This window comes from Halichoerus grypus, chromosome 4, assembly GCF_964656455.1.
Source record: "Halichoerus grypus chromosome 4, mHalGry1.hap1.1, whole genome shotgun sequence".
Lineage (NCBI taxonomy): Eukaryota > Metazoa > Chordata > Mammalia > Carnivora > Phocidae > Halichoerus > Halichoerus grypus.
The window spans coordinates 59059914-59078943 of NC_135715.1; the positions used below are offsets into that span (position 1 = coordinate 59059914).

A 19030-nucleotide genomic window follows, 5' to 3' on the forward strand; every position below is an offset into this window, starting at 1 on the left:
AAAGAGATAAAAATAAATGGTATGACTACAAGCTATCAGTTTGTGATCCCTGCTTTACAGGGAATGTGAGATCACTAAACAGTGACTGAAGTCCTGAAAATGTCCTGAAATGGCGGCGTGTCCAAAGAATTCCAGAATTTGAGAAGAGGATGACCCAGAAAGTGTTCCTGAGTTCGGAAAAGAAAAGCCAGGAGTGAGCAAGACCTTACTAAAGGCCAGGAAAAGGCGGCCTTTTAAGGAGGATGCAGTGAGTGCTGCTAAGAGATCAAGGAAAATGAGGAACTGAAATAGTGACCTCCACAAGATGCCTAAACTGTGCTGATATTGTATAATAAGTCTCATGCATCTTCTGAATTGTCTGTGTCTTTTGCCTGACTGGGAGGGGGTGTGGCTGAGTTAGATCCAGCACAAGCTCCTAGAGACCCGGCTTCATTCCAGCAACAATCAGCATGGCATAATAAACAAGACCACTATAAGAGAAACACATTTTTGACAAGGTATTTATTAACACATGCTTTAATATCAGAGAGACTCAAGTGGGCTCACATCAAAAACCATGAAGCATGTATTTCTTGTGCAATGCTGTTAAGATAGGTATCTAATAAATTTTGGTCTTCAGAACCAAAGCTCTATGAAATGTACTATTGCCTTTATTTAACATAGACTGTTGAAGGTACAGGAATCTACCAGCTACTGAAAACTGCAGAACCCTACCCCTGGTGTATCTTTATTTGTGGAAGATAAATTCTAAAAAATGTGCCATAGAACAGGATGAAAGTCATTTTCTAAATTGAAATTATAAAACTTTATTATCAAAACTGACATTTTTCAAGATAAAAACAGAGCACATTAATGATTAATGAACTCAACAGAAAGATTCTAAAATAAAGTTTCTACAAATTTAATTCTCTTAAACAACTGTAAATATATAGTATATATAGCTTTACCTGAATTAAAAATTCTCAAGGCCCTCACAAAGTTACTCTTCATCAAGAATAAAATTCTACGTATACAGGGAATTAAATTCAGAAAAAATTTAGTTAACATATTGAATGTAATTAAACATTGTTAAAATATCAAAACAGAGCAGTACATTTCAGAGTATATATGTGTAGTGATTTTTAAGGCTCTAGTGAGACACACTCTAAAATGTAGCTAAGCAATGTATTAATAATGTATTAGTCACACAATGTAGTTAAGATCATTATAGAAAAATAAATTATATATGTGATTGATATATAAATCTATATACATAAATACATATAATTTCCTCTTATTGGATTTTAGGAAAATATGTGTCATAGTTAATTCTTTCTATATTGTATTTTATTTACAAGTTAAGAACTTAATAAATAATTATTTGGTATTATATGGTTCAGTAAGACTTACCCATATATGCTGTACTTTTATATACATTATTGCATTTTTAAAAATCTATAATTTTCAACAACAAACCTCAGAAGTAAATATAAAGGAAATTTCTTCTCCCTTAAATCTCGGATCCTGTAATCAGATTAATCTTCCTAAAATTATTTCCTCTTATTAGTGCCACATAAATTATTCAGTGACTCCCATTTTCTACAGAATGAAGTTCAACTCTTTATTCTGACATTCAAAATATTCCATGCTTTGGCCTCAAACTTTATTTTCAAACCAGGCCATACTCTTCACTGACTCAGTATCAGCAAAGCTCATTCCAACCCTGAGCTGTGTTCCTCACTTCCAATGCTCCCCTTTCTCATCTTCAAATCCTATGGCTTTATTTATTTATTTATTTATTTATTTATTTATTTATTTAGTAGACTCCACACTCAATATGGGGCTTGAACTCCCAACCTTGAGATCAAGAGTCCCATGCTCTACTGACTGAGCCAGCCAGGTGCCCCAAACCCTATGATCTTTAAATGTTCCATTTGACTCCCACCTCCCCTGTGTAAATTTCCCTAATGTTTCTGATGCCTTCCTCTAATCTGGTCTTTAACACTCATGTTGGCTTTTAAATAGCCACGCTCATGTACTGTTACCAAACTAGTTTCTGTTTTTAAGACTTGTCTCTTCAACTAAATGGGAAATTCCTTGATTAGTGCCTTTGGTGCCTAGGACAATCCTGAGTATATAATTATAAACACATGCTAATACCATCTTAATCACCTCTGACATTTTACTTTATTCTTACAATTTTTCTTTCCAACTACAGAAACAGCACAACTAAAGGCCAAGTTTACTGTTGCTGTAGTGTCTCATTCTCTCCAGAAGCCAACTGACTTTGCTCTTTGCTCCCATTATTAATGCATGACCTTTACTGTGCAACTAAAATACATGGAATCTGGAATTTTCTTCAAACCAGGGGCTAATACCTTTAATTTCATCAAGTCTTAGGTAAGTTTCTGTCTTTTGTGATAAATGTATATTTACAGATAGATTTTTTCCTTTTAATGGAATATTTTGGATGTTCAATCAATTTCTCTGAAATTACAGAGCTTTAAAATAACTGCAGGTTTCCTTCCATTGAGTATGATGTTTTTTCCTTTTTTCTCTCCTTTTCCTAACTGAGCAAAGGGAAGGGGGTATAGAAGTGGTAGGATATATGCTTTTTAAAAGGCCACCCCGGGCTGGGTGTAGAAAAGCATAAATTATGGTCCTAGCTTCCTCTACTGCGTAGGCAGCTTTGCTCTGCTTAAGACTGTTAGGCTTGAGGTTCAAATCTACAAATCCAAGCCAGCTGTAATCCCAAACCAGCATGGTTCTCTTCCTCCATATAACTGTAGCACCCATTTATTAATCACCTCCTATATGTCAGATACAGTATTGGTTGCTTTATATATCATCTAATTATCATAATCAGGTGAATCATGATTCTCATTTTACAGAAGACAAAAGGCTTACAGAGGCTTAGAGATGTTAAGTAATTTGAAAAACTAGTAAGTGGCACAGCTAGAGTTTGGATGTAGAACTGATCTAAAGCCTCTGCTCTTTTCACTACACCTTGCAATGCCAGCGCCTTGTATTGCCAGGAATTCTGTTTCGGGAATGTTGGGGCTTGTACTGATAACCTTGGCAGCTATTGGGAAGGACAGAATAATAATAAAATGTTTTAGTGTGTATTGAGGAGGCTCACCAACAGTCCTCTCCTGCACACACTTACTCCAGTCTTCGTTTATTAGGTGTTCCCCACTCTGACAATTTACATTACAGTTTACACCAAATTTGGCACTGTCCCTTTTGTTATGGAACATATGATCACATGTCTTGGTAGGTGGAAGGAGAGCTGGCAGTTTTTACCTTTGTCAAGGTTCAAGACAAAAACAACAGAATGAAATCAACACAATAAGAATATATATACATATATTTCATATGTGTATTAGAAATTCTCCCTGTAATAATAAATCACAAAGACAAACTTAAATAAGACTATATAGTCTTGTTGTTCTGACATATGAATTCCAACCTTCAGCTGTTAGTTTACTTATTTGAAGTACAGTCAATAGAAGGAAATTCCAGTGTGACAAGAATTTTGACAATCCCTCAGTATTATCTCTAATGGGATCTAGTTACATTGTGATTTTCCAGGAAGGATGTAGCTGTGTATGTATGTTTTAATCTGGCAGTTACTCTTATTCTAGTCATGCTGTATGTGGCAATTCCCATTGCTGTTTTATTAGGACCCTGGGAGGAGAGAGGCTATTCTTCCCTATTTTTCTATACTTGAGAGTTTACCGCATAATGTTCTCTTAGTAATTTAAGAGTCTAAAGATTTCTATGCTGATTTAACCAATGTTTTACATTTAGTTGGACAGAAGTTTATTAATAAGTATTTGCCACCAAACAGATCTAACTGTATAAATATGTATTATATAATTACATTAAGGATAATTTGTGTTTGAGTCAATAACCTTTCATTCTTGTATCATTTTAATATTAGGTATTTAAAATGCTTTTATAAATCAGATTTTTTTGGTGTGTTTAAAAAAATAACACTAATTTAGTAGGAGACTAGGGTGCAGTTTTCAATGGCATTGACAGTTATGGTGCTATAGAAAGAAACTATACTGGAATCTAACTTTATAGAGTCTTGGCTCTGCCTCTTGATTTTTATCTTGGAGAAATCACTTCATCCACTTACTCATCTACAGGATAAGAATAATAATTTCCATCCCCCAATGTTTTTTATGAAGACTATATGGCATATAGGAGCTGTTCTACAGAGGCAAAATTGGGCTTAAGGGACAGGGGCATGGCAAGGAACTAGACATCTCAGAAGGGAGCAGGGAGGGGCTCTTTATGGAGTTTGAACTAAGCATCATTAGTCACAGAGCCCAAGTACTATGTATGGTAGGCCTAGAATACCTCTCCCTGAAATTCTACTTCCAAAGACCAGACTTCCCTACTGGGGGTGAACTCAACCCCAGGGCATATTTTGTGATTTTTGTCCTTGTTGCCCTTCCCCCCAAGATTGTAAATTTTGGAGAAGCCGTTCCTTCACCTTTGTATCCTTCTGGGAACCAAACCGATCATTAGTATATGTGTTTAATGTGTTTGATATTAGACAAAGTCCCTATACAGAATAGGGAATCAGGTTAGCAACTGAATAACCATTAGCAGCATTTAAGTTAAAGCCAATTTTAAGTTCTTCCTTCTCTCCAAAGGAAAGAACAGTGGTGTTTTTCCTGAAAGAAAATCTTAAATTGAATTGGGTCGCTAGTGTTCAGCCTAAAGCCTAAAAAGAAATAGGTGCAAGGTTGGGGAGGACGATAATTAACCATATCTTGGTTGTGCTCTGGCTCGGGAGGAGCCCTGGCGCTGGTCCCAACAGGAATGCCCGTCCCACCCAACCCGAGTAGTGGGGTGCAAGGCAGACGGTTGTCTCCGTCCCTCCAAGCCACTGTGGCTGGGTTTCTGGTCTTGAGAGATGCAGATGAAGTGGTGTGAAGGGTTGGGCTTTTTTTTTTGTTCCTAAAAATGCAACGAACAAAAAAAAAAGTACAACAATCCAAACCCAACCATCTTGTTGCGCGCCAGCTTTCTTCCCGGGTGGCTCCACCGGGGACGGCGCCGCCTCCTGTCGCCCGCGCTCCGTCAGGCCCAGCCCACGCGTCTTAGCGAGCCGTCAGCCCGCCAGCGCCCAGGCTCGCCGGCCCCGGGCACCGCGCTCCGCGCCGCGCGCAGCCCCTCTGGAAGGGAGAGAAGCGAGCAGCCCGCGACCCTCCCCTCTTCCAGGCGCACCGCGGGCGGTGGCAATTATTGGTGGCGGTTGTTGACACCGGAAGGACTCCCGCCTCACCTCACCCGCCGCCCCCCACCCCCACCCAGGGAAAGGCGAGACTCGGGAGACGGAACAAAGGCGAAGCCCGGCCGAGGAGGCGGACCGAGGTGCCGGGAGAGGAGGGCGGTGGGGCGGGGCACGGCTGGCGCCGCGAGTCCATTTTGCCGCCGTGCCCAGCCGGTAACGCGCGGTCCTCCGGCTGGAGGACAGGCGGCCGCGCGGCTCCGGGTGGGGCCCCTCCCGCGGCCCCCCGAGGTCCGAGATAAGTACCCGGCGGGTCCCTCTCAGGGTAGGGGGGTGTGATCCTTGGGCCTGCTGCGAGGGTGGGGACTTGCCCTGGCAGGACAGCGACCTGCGTGGGTGGGGGATTTGGCGGAGAGCTCAGTTTGAGCTCCACAGCTGCACAGCGGAAACCAGCTGGGCGCTGGAACGGGGCGTGGGTTGGAGCGGCGTGCAGGGGGCGTCAGCTGGGCTCGTGCGGCGTGTCTGTGTTCGAGAAAACCTGCTCCGCTACGGATTATGCCCGGCTTCACTGCCAGCGCCTCGGTATCGCCTAGGAAAGAAAAGGCGACCATGAATCACAAGTCGGAGCACTCAGCACTTTCTGGCACTGAACCTGGGGAGGTGCCTGGCGCCGGGGGAGGGCGCCCTAACCGGGAAGCTCCTTAGTACTGCACAAAGATCTCCGGTCATGCTGCTGGCTTTTTCACCAGGTCCTAGCACGCTGGCTTTATTTGTGGGGGACGACTGAAAAAATTAAGGGTCAAGACTAAGGATCCTGTGCAAATAAATGCATAATACTCTCTTCTTTGTTCTTTCTTTGCAGTAGCCTCGTTTGATTGTCAATCACAACGTGAGAAAAAAACAAAAACCTGATTGCTTTGTCCTGGGAAATAGTAACCCTGACGAATACACCTGCTCGCAGGGGACAGAGGTAAACTACAATACTTCTCCCTACATTAAGAAACCAAAAAAGCACCCAGTTTTTTTTCTAGGCCCAGAATCATGCAGAATTGAACTAGGTGTAGAATGTGTTCCCATCCTCATGGGCGGTCTCTGTTCTTTTCATATTTTTTCAAAACTCAGAAGAATAGATTCAGTATTTGGAAAATCTTTATGTAGCAATTATTCGACATGTATTGCAGTCCACAGATTTATAATGAAAAGGAAAAGAGAGGCCTTAGTAGCATTTCTTTTTTTTAAGATTTTTTTTTTCCTTCTCCCATACCGTGCTGCTAGGACTTGTACAAATACTGAGTTTTCTAACTCTAGAGACTTTTATACAATCGGTATTTTAAAAGCAGAATTTCATTTACATAGCCACTCCTTCTGGTAGAACTTGATGGAGCTGTTGATTAACTGCTTATACTTCTGTCTTCAACAATGAGAAGGTACATTTCTTCAGGCTCTCCTTTTCTTAAAAATACCATTCTTTTTTTGCACTAGCTGAGATGCTAAGCCTCCCTGGTAAGTCCTTCCATAACACCAGGTTATTCTTTCCGTTCTATACATTTATGACTGGCTGGTTACCTGGTCTTACTTGTACCACAGCTACTGTTCAGATATGCCTGTTTCCATGAAAGTGCTTTGTACCTGCTATCCTATATAATGCTTTACCTTTTCATGAAATTGTAGTTCAAGAGAGTCCGGCTCTCTTTCAGGACCTTTCTTGGTTAATATACTCATGCTCTAAAATAACACTTTAAATGTGAATTTACATTTTGTGTATTTGTACCCAACTGTAATTAATCCACCTTACATTTATATAGTTTAGCAGTTTACAAAACTGGCACTCATTACTTAATATTCCCAGAAATATGATGAGGTAGATAATGTAAAAATCCTCATTCTATGAAGGCTAAAACTCCTGCTTGAAGTTAGGTATTCAGAGACAGGTTCAGTACTCTGTTTCCTCTACTAGAGAGCCTGTTATAGCCTAATTTGTAAAAATCATAAAATTTTAGAAGGGATTTAGAGAGCCATGATTAAACTTTTCCATTTTATGAATGAGAACACTGAATTCTTGATCCACTTTCTGGATAGTGCTAAAAGTCTAAGAATTGGGGAACTCAGGTCCTAAGCCTAGCTTGCTGTGTATAATTGGGAAAGCTCCATTTTTGGAGTTGGCGGGGGGGGGCTCAGTTTTTTCAATTATAAAGTTAGGTGTTTTCTAGATGGTCTCTAAGATACTTTTAGACTGAGTGCTTCTCTTTTTTAATTTTTTAAATTTTATTTTATCATGTTATGTCACCATACATTACATCTTTAGTTTTTGATGTAGTGTTCCATGATTCCTTGTTTGCATATAACACCCAGTGCTCCATTCAATACATGCCCTCCTTTATACCCATCACCGGGCTAACCCATCCCCCCCCTCACCCCCCAAAACCCTCTGTTTCTCAGAGTCCATAGTCTCTCATGGTTCTTCTCCCCCTCCGATTCCCCCCCCTTCATTTTTCCCTTCCTACTGTCTTCTTTTTTTTTTAAACATATAATGTATTATTTGTTTCAGAGGTACATAGACCTAGTACTTCTTTTTATTCCTACTCCAAAACTTTTATTACCATATATTCCCTTATACGTATTGGTAGTCCTAAACACACATTAATATTAACTGCCTTAAACTGTTTTATATTTTAAATTTGGGTAGGTATGGTAAAAATGTATGCCTTATTCTTGGTGTTTTACTAAACTATAAAAGTATGGTTCTATTGTAAGATCAGGAACTGCATGGAGAAGTGGGGCACTCATACATCATTGGTTAGAGTTCATAAATTGGTATACCCCTTCTAGAGGGAAACCTGACAATCTTTTCAAGGTCTTTAAAAGTGTTTCTACTCATTGACACACCTAACAGTACACTTACAGGAATCATCTAAGGAAATAATCAGAGCTGTGGACCAAGACTTTTCTACAAGATGTTCATTTAAATGTTATAATCCAAAAAGACATATAGCCAATAAGAGCATATCCATAAGATGGACTATCACATTTTAGAAGAATATATAATAATAGGGGAAATACATGTGATTAAGTGAAAAATGGTGGATACAAAATTGTGTGAAGCTACCAGTTTTGTTAAAATAGGTATGTGCACAAACACAACACACACAAGATTGGAAGAAATAAAACAAAACAATAATAATGGTTATTCCTTGCTGATGTGATTATGGGTTATTTTTCCCCTGTACTTTCTGAATTTTCTATACTCACAAATTACTTTTATAGTTGGTTGCTTGGATAACCTCTCTAACTTCAGTATGGTGTCAACTTTCTATGTCCTTTTTTTATAAGGCATTTATCATACCTTTTAGAGGAACAATATCTTTGTAAATGTGCTGTATTTCTGAATTTAGGGCAGGAATTGACTTTTGGCTTATATTTCATCTTTTTAAATATCATTAGGTCATTGGATTATTCATTCTTATTATTCATTAAAGACACTGCCATCTTCATTACCTTGGCCTTGAACTCTGGATTCTAGAATGGTACTGATGAATAGAGTGCTATGCCCACTTCTCATAACAATTAACCCAAATACAGGCGTCCTCTGACATAAAGAATAGTTTCATTCACATTAAGCCTTCTATAAAGCAATTTCCTATAAACTTTAAAAAAAAATCATTTCCGGGGTGCCTGGGTGGCTCAGTCGTTAAATGTCTGGCTCCGGCTCAGGTCTTGATCCCAGGATCCTGGGATCGAGCCCCGCATCAGGCTCCCTGCTTGGTGGGGAGTCTGCTTCTCCCTCTCCCACTCCCCCTGCTTGTGTTCCTGCTCTTGCTATCTCTCTCTCTCTGTCAAATAAATAAAATCTTATTAAAAAAATAAAATAAAAAATCATTTCCATTACATATGGAGACATATTACTAAGGAAAAGTTGAACTGAAAATTTTTGTTGACAGTTTAAATTCTTGTCTTTCGTGTGGCATTAGTGCCACAAGTATATTCTACGGCAGTAGCTAGGTTCCCCATTATAACTCCATGAGGAGCTTTTTTGTTCCCCCCTGCATATTTGTGGTATTGAAAATGAGCGAGGAGTGCCCACATAGTATATATAATATAGCCAACCTAAAAATTGCTTAAAGTTTAGCATAATTGGCTTTCTACTTGATGTATCTTGTAGCTCACGTTTACTTTAGAATAAGATGTATACATAATTCTACACTGAGCAAAAGGACCTTTGTTATACTAATTATATTTCCAATAGGCATCTCAGAAGTAAGTTATTAGTTGATATGTAGTACTTATCATTTATTTACAAAATGCCTATTTTCCCTTCTACAGTATTATATGTGACATAAGTAACCTCACTTATCTAGATAAATCCAGCTAGCTACCTACCAAATGCTAGACTTTGACAGTACTTTCTGAAAGCTGGCATTAACCTGAAATACAGATTTAGATGATGATGGAAACTTTTTAATAGATACCAACCAATAGTGATTGCCAAATTTATGGTTGTAAAAGAAGACAAATTGTTTTAGGGGTAAAAATTTTCCAGCTTCATGAAACCCACTTACATTTATTTGGGAGAAAAGAGACCAGACATTTCTGGTTTGACCTTTCCAGAAGTCATTAGTTCCAACTTAACTAAATTGGAACTCTTAACAGGTAAAGATAAATATCTGAATCTGGTTGGTACCAGAGTAGGAGAATAATTTAGTCTATACGTATGTTTTCCTCAAATTCAGACTCATTCAAATAGATTTCATCTGGGTGGGAGAGAATAGGCTTCAATACTGTTTGGAAATCACACAGACTTCTGTGGGGTTTTTTTTGTTGCTAAATTAAAAAAAAATTTTTTAAGTAATCTCTACATCCAACATGAGGCTTGAACTTATGGCCCTGAGATCAAGAGTTGCATGCTCTACTGACTGAGCCAGCCAGGCATCCTCCCACAGATTTCTTGATAGCTGTACAGAAGTGGGATAGTGGGATATCTGATTGAGCTGGTATCCTAAAACCCTATTGATATAATGCTGTTACAGAGTAATAGCTGGGGTAATTATCAAGAGACACAAGGAAAAGATAAAAGGGAAAGAAAGATAAGGTGAACAGGCAGGTAGGGGATAAGGAAAGAATAGGAGGAAATCAAAAGATTGTACACCTTGACATGGGGAGTATGATGAGTTAAGAGAATAAACAAAGGAAAGAGGCAAGACAAAATAGTGGTTCAGAAAAGAGAATGAAGAAAAGGAAAAAACCTGTTTTTTTGAGTGGTCTGGACTAAGTAGTAAGGGTAATGACCTGGCTTTTACGTTTCTGAAAATGTTACCATAGTCCAAAACCTCTGTGAAATTGCTGAATAGGTGGGTCTTCCAAGCTGATGGAACTTTTGTTCTAACTTTATTTTGTCCTACTAATCAGGAATCCTACTAGAAATATCCTGGGGTAAATTTTAACTACTAATTCTAGGATAATGCCAGAAAATGGAAGTTTCTTATTGTCTTACATAAGTAACTTTTATATTGTGTTTGCAGGAGCCACATAACAATTACACAAGCTATTTTAGACACTATATATATCTTCCATAGTCCTTTTTTGAGATTCTTAAACTCATTTTATCCTGTTTTGATCATATAAGTTATGGAACAGTCTCTAAAAGCCATAATAAAGTATAACAACACATTGATAAGGAGCACTTAAAACAAATATTTTGTAAATAATTTTCATATATTATGACTTTCAAAACAGTTGTATAACGAGGAGAGAAACTGCAATATGTACATGTGGTTTGTCAAAGGCTACTGTCTAAGAACCAAACAAGAACAAACCAAACGCCTCCTCACAGGCCTGGATCCAGAGATTCTCAGTAATAACATTTTTTATTTTATAAAAGATAAAACAATACTATAGCAGATCAAGCTCTTGTAAAGCTTATCTTACCTAGCTAATGCTTCTGAAGTTTTGCTTTTTAAGCTCAATTTCTTATAATTGGTCTCCCTTTTTAGTTTTTTCCTTAATTTTTTATTGTGAAAATTTTCAAATATACAGAAAATTTGAAAAGTACTACAATAAATATCCTTACATCCTCTACCTAGATTCAGTAACTTGACCCTAAGTTTCAAGAAAGCATTACTAGTGGATCTCATACTAGCAGAATACAGTATACTACTTGAAAATAAGATTAACTAATATGCTGAGAGGAAGTGCTTAAAAAAAAAAAGTGATTCCTTTTATTCCAAGCATTGTTTCAGGAAAGATTGGTGGCTCCCAGTTTAGTAGAGGCTTGCATAATTTAGTTTTGTCTGTGAGGTGTATTTCAATATTTGCTATGTAGTTTCTTATTAGGTATCTACTTTGGAATTCCTGAATCCAAAGATGACTCAAAGCAGGATGGAAATTTGATTTAAATCCTTAAGATCCAAAGTATTATTAACTTTTCTTTTTGTTCTTTAATGGGATTTGGAAGGAAATCATGGGTAGTATCTTGAACAACTTTATATTCCTACCAATTAAATTCAAAGCCTTAATAGGAAAGTTTCTTTGAATAGTTTTTTAAATAAAATTAACTTTTAAGAGTAAATAAATGAGCACCTTTTGCATTATAATCATTTTGAGTTGATCATTTAAAAACAAGGGACTTCTAGGAGAGAGAAGTCTAATACACATATGTAGGTTTTGCTTTTTATTTTAAGACTACTTTCCTTTGTAAGTATTGACTTTTCCATTGTCTACCTTGAGTGTAGATATCATGAATATTTGCCTAAAAATAAATCTGTGGTGGTGTTATACAACTATGCATTTGTCAAAACTCACAGAACTGTATACCAAAAAGAATGAATTTTATTGTATGTAAATTAAAAGTATATTTAAAAACACACATGGCAGGAAAATGAGGTTGAAAATGAGAGGTGGTAGATAATTAGATATATATTTGCTACTTTGTTGGTATAAAACTTGGGAAATTTCTAATTAGTGGGTAAAAGAGATTTCTGTCCTTCAAAATTTAGACTTTCTTGGTTTTCAGAAACACATTCAAAGGAAAAAAAACAAATCTTGGAAATGTGTTTGCTATTGTACACTGAATTTGACAGTGCTTAAGTTGAAATTTTATTGGAGAGCAATAATTTTGTTCACATAAAGTTTCTAGACTTCTATATTGGTAAAGAAGATTAGCTGTAGAAAAGAGGGGATATGTACTTTAGTTCCTACAAAGGAGTATGTTTTATTGACTTCTCCAGATTTTTACGTGTTAGCCACATTTTAAGAAAAGGATCTGTAAGTTCCTTTACTGCAAAGTATACTCTTCACTTAGTGAGCCTAAAAACATTATTAATTATCTATTTTCCTTTAAAACTTTTGAGGCAACAAACTTTGTATGGTTTTTTGGATTCAGCTGTCTCAGTTTTCTCTAAAAGTCGGCTGTGGAAGTGGTCACATAATTTGGTCATAGAGAAAGTTTTGAGTATAAAGAGAAGAAAAGAAAATGTTTAGCTTTTTAAAGTGAACAGAAATAAGAATCTTTAAATTATAAATAAAAATTTGTAAGCCGCATCACTAAAAATGGAACTGGATCCACCATAATTTTGATGCAAATTTTTATTTTTTAAAAGATTTGAGAGAGAGAGAGAAAGAGTGCCGGGGGAGGGGCAGAGGAGCAGAGGAAGAGGGAGACAAGCAGACTGCCTGCTGAGAAAGGAGCCTCACACGGGGCTTGATCCCAGGACCCTGAGATTATGATCTGAGCCAAAATCAAGAGTCAGTCGCTTAACCAACTGAACCACCCAGGTGCCCCTTGATGCAAATTTTTATAAAGGGACTTTCTAAATAGTTTTTTCCTTTTTTCCTCTGGTTCATTTTCAGAGCTATAAGGTGATTCATGGTTTTGGGATGACTGTTTACTACTAAATTTTCTCATGTATGTCATATTCCTATTTATTTTTTTAATACTTGATTGCCTTAAAATTCTTTTTGGCCCCTATTGCAGTATCTTTTTCAGTTTTCCTTTGCCTTGGGTGCCCATTTTTTTTCCTCTGCATTCCAACCACTTGGTATTCTTTGTTTTTCCTCTTATTTATTTAATATGCTTGGATAAGATTCTCTGGAAATATTAACCTTGCAAGAATGAGTAAATTAGTTTACTTTATTGAATGCTGTCCTCTATTACTTTCCTGTTTCTACTACTTTCTCCAAAATCTAGTTTTAGTATAGAGTTCTTAGGTGAAAGAGGACAAAGAGCAGTGGAGATGATAAAATATAAAACAGGACTAAGGTAGGAGGATCATCAAAAGTTTTCTTTTCTCTGTTCTAGAGTCAGAATTTTTTAAGATTTTATTTATTTATTTGACAGAGAGAGAGAGCAAGCACAAGCAGGGGGAGCAGCAGAGGGAGAGGGAGAAGCAGACTCTCCACTGAGCAGGGAGCCCGATGCAGGGCTCGATCCCAGAACCCTGGGATCATGACCTGAGCTGAAGGCAGACACTTAACTGACCGACCCATCTAGGTTCCCCTAGAGGCAGAATGTTTTACAGCTGCTTCATAACTTCTCTCAGGGAGCACACTAACCCCAGTCTTTATAGCCATTCTCCTCCCAATGCCTTTAAAAGGTTTTATGATTTCTTATATCACAAAAGATTGTTCAGAAAAATCAGCTCATCACATATTTTTGCCTTTTGACATTAAATTTGACAGAATAATCTTTGCTTTAATTCTGCATATAATTTTATTATAATTTATTATACCTTATCCCTCACAACTAAATGTAAAGCCATAAACTAATTAGCCTTGCAAACTCGGCTAATCTTTTAAATACTATTTATTTTCTAGATTATAGCTCTAATTGTGACTCTTAAAATTAGTGCTAAAATTTATTTACTTATTTTTGATTATAAAATGGCCTGTAGATTATTAGACCCTATTTTATTTATTAGTTTGGTGGTAATGTGACGTAATTTGTCCCTCAGTAAGCTGAATGAGGACATAGTTAGCACTATATTTGGATTTAAAACTTTAGGGATAGAAGTTTTAAAATGTACATTTTAAAATAATAAACTTGAACTGAGAAATGGTATTCTCTAGATCAGGAATCTCAGTTTTTTTTGTCTCAGGATGACTTTACACTCTTAAAAACCGAGGATCCCAAAAGTTTTTGTTTACATATGTATTGTATATAGATATTTATTGTATTGAAAATTAAAACAAAAAATTTAAGATCTTCATTTAAAATAACGATAAACCTATTACATGTTAACATTTGTGAAAAATAACATTTTCAAAACAGTTTTGGGAAGAGTGGCATTGCTTTACATATTTATAGGTCTCTTTAATGAATTGCTATTAATAGATTATAACGAGTCTTTTATCTGTCCCTGCATTACACCTGTTAAAATAAGTAATTTTGGTTGAAATATACAAAGATCATATTTGGCCTTGCACAGATATATAGTTGGTGAAGGGAGGAATATCTTAATAGCATTTTCTGATAATTGTGGATCTTCTTTGATACTATACCAAAACTCAACAAGTGGTAGTTTCTTAAAAGTTGCAATATGGAATCTGAAATCATATTATTGAATGTGTTGGTCTTTTGATCTTTTGCCCAAGCATGATTTATAACATGCATTGGTGATTTGAACCAATTAGTTCATTGTGTTATGCAGATCTCCAAATGTTAACATTTTATTATACAATAATCTCCCCCCTAAAAAAGTAAAAGCCCACATTTGTTAAAATTACCACTTATTTCATTAGAAAATAATTAATGGGAAGTTATCAAGCACTTAAGTGGCAAAAATGTTTTCCAAAATTCTAATTTTCACTCAAAAACTTTTACCATTTGTTTTCCTTGAAGTGAAGAGCTATTTTGTTCATTTTTGAGAAGATGTCTGCTTTACCTAAGTCTAAATAGCCAGTTTGTCATTCATTCTTTAAATAAAAATTGTGTTCCATAAAAAAAAGCAGCTGGTTCAGATTGTGACTCAATCATGTAAGTGCTATTTCTCCAGACAATATCTGTTGGGTGTAGCACACAAAATATTAAAAAGGCATGTACACACTGATCAAGATTTAATAAAATGAATAATTTGTGCTGCTTCATAAAGAACATTCTTAAATGAAACTGGCTACCCCCACCCGTACTGTGGGTATGTGGTAATGAAGAATACAGTAACTTGTAATACAGTTTGGTGCTGCCTTTTGCCTTGTTTCATTCCTGCTAAGGCTTCAGCAGTGTCTACTCACCATTGCTTTTACAGTGCAATTGTCAACGTGGTGCCAAAAGTAAATATCATCTTAGTATTATTGTGAAAAAAGTATTGACCTTCACAAATGACTTGAAAGAGTCTTAGGAACACCAGATTTCAGCCCACATTTTGAGAATTGATGCACACTAGACAGTTGTGGTGGTTTAAAAGAAAACTTCATTTAATTCTCTGAAGAATGAATTGCAACTCATGTTTTTACTTACGATTTCAATAATTGTAATCTTGCCTCTGAAATAGAAAAATTTGCCAATTTTTAATAAAAGCCTGCACAAGATGCATGCTTGAATTTATATTTCTGTGCTTCTTTCTTTTAAATAGCATACCATTTTATAATTGTGGGCCCAGACTAAAGAGCTCATTCTATTCAAACACTGAGTAGCTTTGTTTCTGACAGCTAGCAGTCAGCTTTCTGTTTTAAAACAATCAGTTGGGTCCTGCTGGCTCAACTTGCAGTTGTCCTAGACCTAACCCTATCTCAGCCAAAGACTGTTGCTGGAAAGCCCACACAAAGGCCTTGTGTAAGGGAGTCCTGCTAATAAGGAGTGTGTTCTAGTCCCAGCAGATTAAATCTGCTTTGGTGTGCATTCCCTTCCCAAATTTCTCACTCATTTCCTTTGTTTGCCTGGCTATTTCAGTGAGAGATCATTCTTAATGCCTCTGAAGATAGTTTCTTCTGATTATTACATAGTCTGAGTGGAGGGGATTACTGGAGTAAAATGTTTCTTTCTCTATGGTAGGATGTGATGGAGCTGCTTGAAGAAGATCTCACGTGCCCAATTTGTTGCAGTCTGTTCGATGATCCGCGAGTTTTGCCTTGCTCACACAACTTTTGCAAAAAATGCTTAGAAGGGATCTTAGAGGGGACTGTGCGGAATTCCTTGTGGAGATCCTCTCCATTCAAGTGCCCTACATGCCGTAAGGAAACTTCAGCTACTGGAGTCAATAGCCTGCAGGTTAATTACTCCCTGAAGGGTATTGTAGAAAAGTATAACAAGATCAAAATCTCTCCCAAAATGCCGGTGTGCAAAGGACACTTGGGGCAGCCTCTCAACATTTTCTGCCTGACTGATATGCAACTGATTTGTGGGATCTGTGCTACTCGTGGTGACCACACCAAGCATGTCTTCTGTTCTATTGAAGATGCCTATGCTCAGGAAAGAGATGCCTTTGAGTCCCTCTTCCAGAGCTTTGAGACCTGGCGTCGGGGAGATGCTCTTTCTCGCTTGGATACCTTGGAAACTAGCAAAAGGAAATCTCTACAGTTACTGACTAAAGATTCAGATAAAGTAAAGGAGTTTTTTGAGAAGTTACAACATACATTAGATCAAAAAAAGAATGAAATCCTGTCTGACTTTGAGACCATGAAACTTGCAGTTATGCAAGCCTATGACCCAGAGATCAACAAACTCAACACCATCTTGCAGGAACAACGAATGGCCTTTAACATTGCTGAGGCTTTCAAAGATGTGTCAGAACCCATCATATTTCTGCAACAGATGCAGGAGTTCAGGGAGAAAATAAAAGTAATCAAGGAAACTCCTTTACCTCCCTCCAATTTGCCCACAAGCCCTTTAATGAAGAACTTTGATACCAGTCAGTGGGAAGACATAAAACTAGTAGATGTGGATAAACTTTCTTTGCCTCAAGACACTGGCATATTCATTAGCAAGCTTCCCTGGAGCTTTTATCAGTTATTTGTGGTAGTCATTCTGCTTAGCTTTCTTATTTTCTTTGGTCCCACTGTGTTCCTAGAAGGGTCTTTATTTGATGAATTCACAAGTTGGAAAGACCATCTCTCAAACTTCAGTTCCTATCTGACTAAATCAGCTGATTTTGTAGAACAATCAATGTTTTACTGGGAACAGGTGATGGATGGGTTTTTCATTTTCAGTGAAAGATTTAAGAATTTTACTTTGGTGGTGCTGAACAATGTGGCAGAATTTGTGTGCAAATATAAACTATTATAAAATCTGTTGCAAGTGTATAGTTCTCTGTCTTTTGTTAGAAATTTGTTAAAGAGCTGAGTGGTAGTTCAGATTTGGTCAAGATTTCAGTCAGATATCTTCCTACAAAAGTATTCCTTTCAAAAATAATGTCCTATACATGTTGTTCAAATTAGGTAGCATAAAGATAAATGTGAGATTTAATACTAAGTCCTGAACCCTCCTTCCTTTTTAAATAGTGCTTTTGTAAAACGCCTCCTACCCCCAATATTGGTTGTGTTCATGCTATGGAAAAGAGGTGAAAGAAGAGCACATGATCTAATACTATGTAAATGAGGTAGTGTAACAGTGATTGTTCATTTAAGCATGTAATAAAGACTACTCTTGTAAAGCAACTTTTTTGGAGACTGGACATTCTTTTAAAAAAGAAGATATGGGTGGATTGGACTTCAAATTTTTCTAGATTTGGATTTCTAAATTTTATTTTTTTGCTAAAATGTAAATCTTAGGTAAACAAAAAGTGGCATTTTTCTTGCAATAAGTTTACATTTTTAGGAGGGTGGAGATTTCAGCTTGCCTTTTTCTCCTTCAGTTTTGTAAATTTATCACCAAAGGAATTCAAAGGAAATGTTAGGTGGCTGTGCAAGCAAAGGCATGGGTAAAAAAAAAAAAAAAGAAAAAAGTCTAACAACATGGCAAGAACAGGAAATGGGAAAGCCTTCTTTTTATTGGCAGCTAAGTGTTGTGTTGTTCCAAAGTATCATGGCAACTGTACAACCAAACCATCTACTGCTTAACATCTTTTTAAAGAGTAGTAAGATTAATTTGACAATAGATGGAACAGTCTTTCAGCTATTATAAAGTGCAAAGTAATCAGCTAAAAACTAATGATTTGTTAACTAGAATTTAAATAAAAAATTTTAAAACAGCAATACATACATACATACTACTGGGGGAAAAATAAAACACTAATGCTCACATGAGATAAAGATACCTACCTCCCACAGATTTTTTTTTTTTTTAAAGAACTAGGTAGTTTTTTAAAATTCATTTGAGAGCGGTAGAGCAAGAGCAAGGAGGAGAGTCAGAGGGAGAAGCAGGCTCCCCACTGAGCAGGGAGCCCAATGTGGGGCTCGATCCCAGAACCCTGGGATCATGACCTGAGCTGAAAGCAGACACTTAATGGACTGAGCCACCCAGGTGCCCCCTACCTCCCACAGATTAAAAATACTTGCTTAGAATCCAGATGAAAACAAGAAGTGATCTCATGTTAGAACTGCTCTCTAGTCCCTTATTTCTGTCATGGAACAAGACATTCCTTGGAAAGCCCAGAGTGTCTTTACCCTGCCCTCTAATTTGGTTGAGAGGAAGCAACTAAATTTAAAGAACAGAAGAATCCAGCTATGGGAATAAGAGTCAAATTAAGCTGCTAGCTGAGGTAATGGCTGCCTCATCCGTAACTGACAATTCATGATTTAGCCACTAAATCGCTAAAGGGTTCATAAATTATGATAATGTTCCTCTGCAAATCTTAACTTCTGCCATGACAACTCATTGTAGATAGGTCTGGGGAAAGGGGAATGCTTTTCTGCTCCCACTATTTTTTTTTAAAGATTTTA

At 37.1% G+C, this 19030-nt stretch overlaps 1 protein-coding gene and 1 pseudogene across 6 annotated transcripts in view; one reads left to right on the forward strand and one right to left on the reverse strand.

The window, feature by feature from the left end:
* Window positions 1-486: 486 nt before the first annotated feature.
* The window catches only part of LOC118545243 (ELAV-like protein 1 pseudogene), a 79599-nt pseudogene continuing 61055 nt past the window's right edge, over window positions 487-19030 (reverse strand). The window contains exon 9 of the transcript XR_013446993.1: window positions 487-5816. The product of XR_013446993.1 is annotated as an ELAV-like protein 1 pseudogene (transcript). The remainder of the gene's footprint in view (window positions 5817-19030) is intronic.
* Window positions 5229-17806, forward strand: TRIM13 (tripartite motif containing 13). 5 transcript variants are annotated; one of them, XM_036107379.2, is made up of 3 exons: window positions 5229-5370; window positions 6090-6197; window positions 16206-17806. In XM_036107379.2, exon 3 carries the CDS (start codon window positions 16212-16214, stop codon window positions 17433-17435), a length of 1224 nt encoding a protein of 407 aa, XP_035963272.1. In that variant the 5' UTR covers window positions 5229-5370; window positions 6090-6197; window positions 16206-16211; the 3' UTR covers window positions 17436-17806. The 5 variants fall into 5 exon arrangements, with proteins under 5 accessions (XP_035963272.1, XP_035963270.1, XP_035963266.1 ...); XM_036107377.2 differs by lacking the exon at window positions 5229-5370 and adding an exon at window positions 5374-5491; XM_036107373.2 differs by lacking the exon at window positions 5229-5370 and adding an exon at window positions 5385-5518.